The sequence below is a fragment of the Nannobrachium achirus genome (genome assembly GCF_963921795.1).
Source record: "Nannobrachium achirus genome assembly, chromosome: 9".
NCBI lineage: Eukaryota > Metazoa > Chordata > Actinopteri > Myctophiformes > Myctophidae > Nannobrachium > Nannobrachium achirus.
In genome coordinates this window covers 51,959,229-51,960,636 of record NC_137818.1, presented here as the reverse complement: position 1 = coordinate 51,960,636, position 1,408 = coordinate 51,959,229, and the positions used below count along the sequence as shown (strand labels likewise).

The following is a 1,408-nucleotide window of genomic DNA, read 5'->3' as shown; positions in this document are numbered from 1 at the left end:
TCTAGTGATGTCACGCTACATCATGAATGATATTTATTACCGTCACCGTCCTCGAATGAGCATTTGCGCAATCGATACTGGATCAGTTTCTCATAAGATTCAATCCACTTGAGAATCTCACGGCTATTTCACTCACCTCTTCTGCGTTGTGACAGAGAAACTGAGCAGACACAAACAAGTGTGTTTTGTTATCTTTTTACTGCCTTACCAATAAACTAAATAACTATAAGATGGACGTGAAGCAACTCCAGACTCTGTCCGGCCCAGCTCTGGCCCAGGCCGTCAGCTCTCTGCTCGAGACGCCAAACCTCTACGTCTTCTCCGACATCCTGGAACTGCCCAATGTCAGAGAGTTGGAGAAAGGTCCCCATGCTCCGGTGTACCGGCTCCTCGACCTCTTTGCGTATGGAACCTACAGTGACTACAAAGAGAGGGCCGCGTCTCTTCCGGAGCTCACCCCCGCGCAGAGGAACAAGCTTCGCCACCTGTCCATCATCAGCCTGGCGTCCAACCTCAAGTGCCTGCCTTACTCGCTGCTGCAGCAGCAGCTGGAGCTGAAGAACATGCGCGAGCTGGAGGACCTGCTGATCGAGGCCCTGTACTGCCGCGTCATCCAGGGCAAGCTGGACCAGCGCAACCAGCAGGTGGAGGTGGACAGCAGCAAGGGCCGGGACCTGGGCCCCAACGAGCTCCCCGCCATCGTCAGGACACTGCAGGAGTGGTGCACGGAGTGCGAGGCGGTGCTGAGCAGCCTCGACGAGCAGGTTAATAGAGCAAACCAGAAGAGGAAGATACAACAGAAGAAAAAGGAGGAGGTGGAGAAACGGGTCAAAGAGCTAAAGAAAAAGCAAAAGTCCACTCACGGGTTCGGCGGGTTTGGTTTTAATAAGCCCAACTTTCCGCTGAGAGGACATAAATGATCTGATGTGCACCCAATAGTTTGGGGAAGAGAGATCTGTGGATTTGGCGATCTTAACCCTATATTATCGACTGGGGTCCCTCAAGGCTCTATACTAGGTCCACCCCTCCTCTCTATACCCTCTACACCAGTTCTCTTCAAAGTTCCGACATGTTGTTGTTACCTGTAGAATCATCCATTTTCTACCAATAATGTTTTGGTCCAGAATTGGGATGCTATCAAAATGTGAAAAAGAAGACATGTGCAGCATCGTAGACTTCATGTGGCCAGTCTGCAAAGTCAGTCATCTATGTCAGTAGTATAATGTCAGTCATTTCCATATTTGGGCAGGATTTCATCACCATGGACAAAACTAAACTGGCACTGTTCCTGAAGAAACTGTGTGGCCTTCATCTCGAGAACGGAAGAAATTCCCACAATCCCATCAGTTGGTAATGGCTATCATATAAAACTAGACCAGGTCAACCTGGTTGTGCCAGACCCCCTGTC

The 1,408-nt window shown here is 50.1% G+C and overlaps 1 protein-coding gene across 1 annotated transcript; it reads left to right on the top strand.

Annotated features, from left to right (window-relative positions):
• Positions 1-230: 230 nt before the first annotated feature.
• Positions 231-920, top strand: LOC308290966 (COP9 signalosome complex subunit 7a-like; the record flags this gene model as incomplete). Its single annotated transcript, XM_080732881.1, has 1 exon — positions 231-920. The coding sequence occupies one exon, from the start codon at positions 231-233 to the stop codon at positions 918-920; it is 690 nt and encodes a 229-aa protein (XP_080589007.1).
• Between the last annotated feature and the right edge of the window lie 488 nt (positions 921-1,408).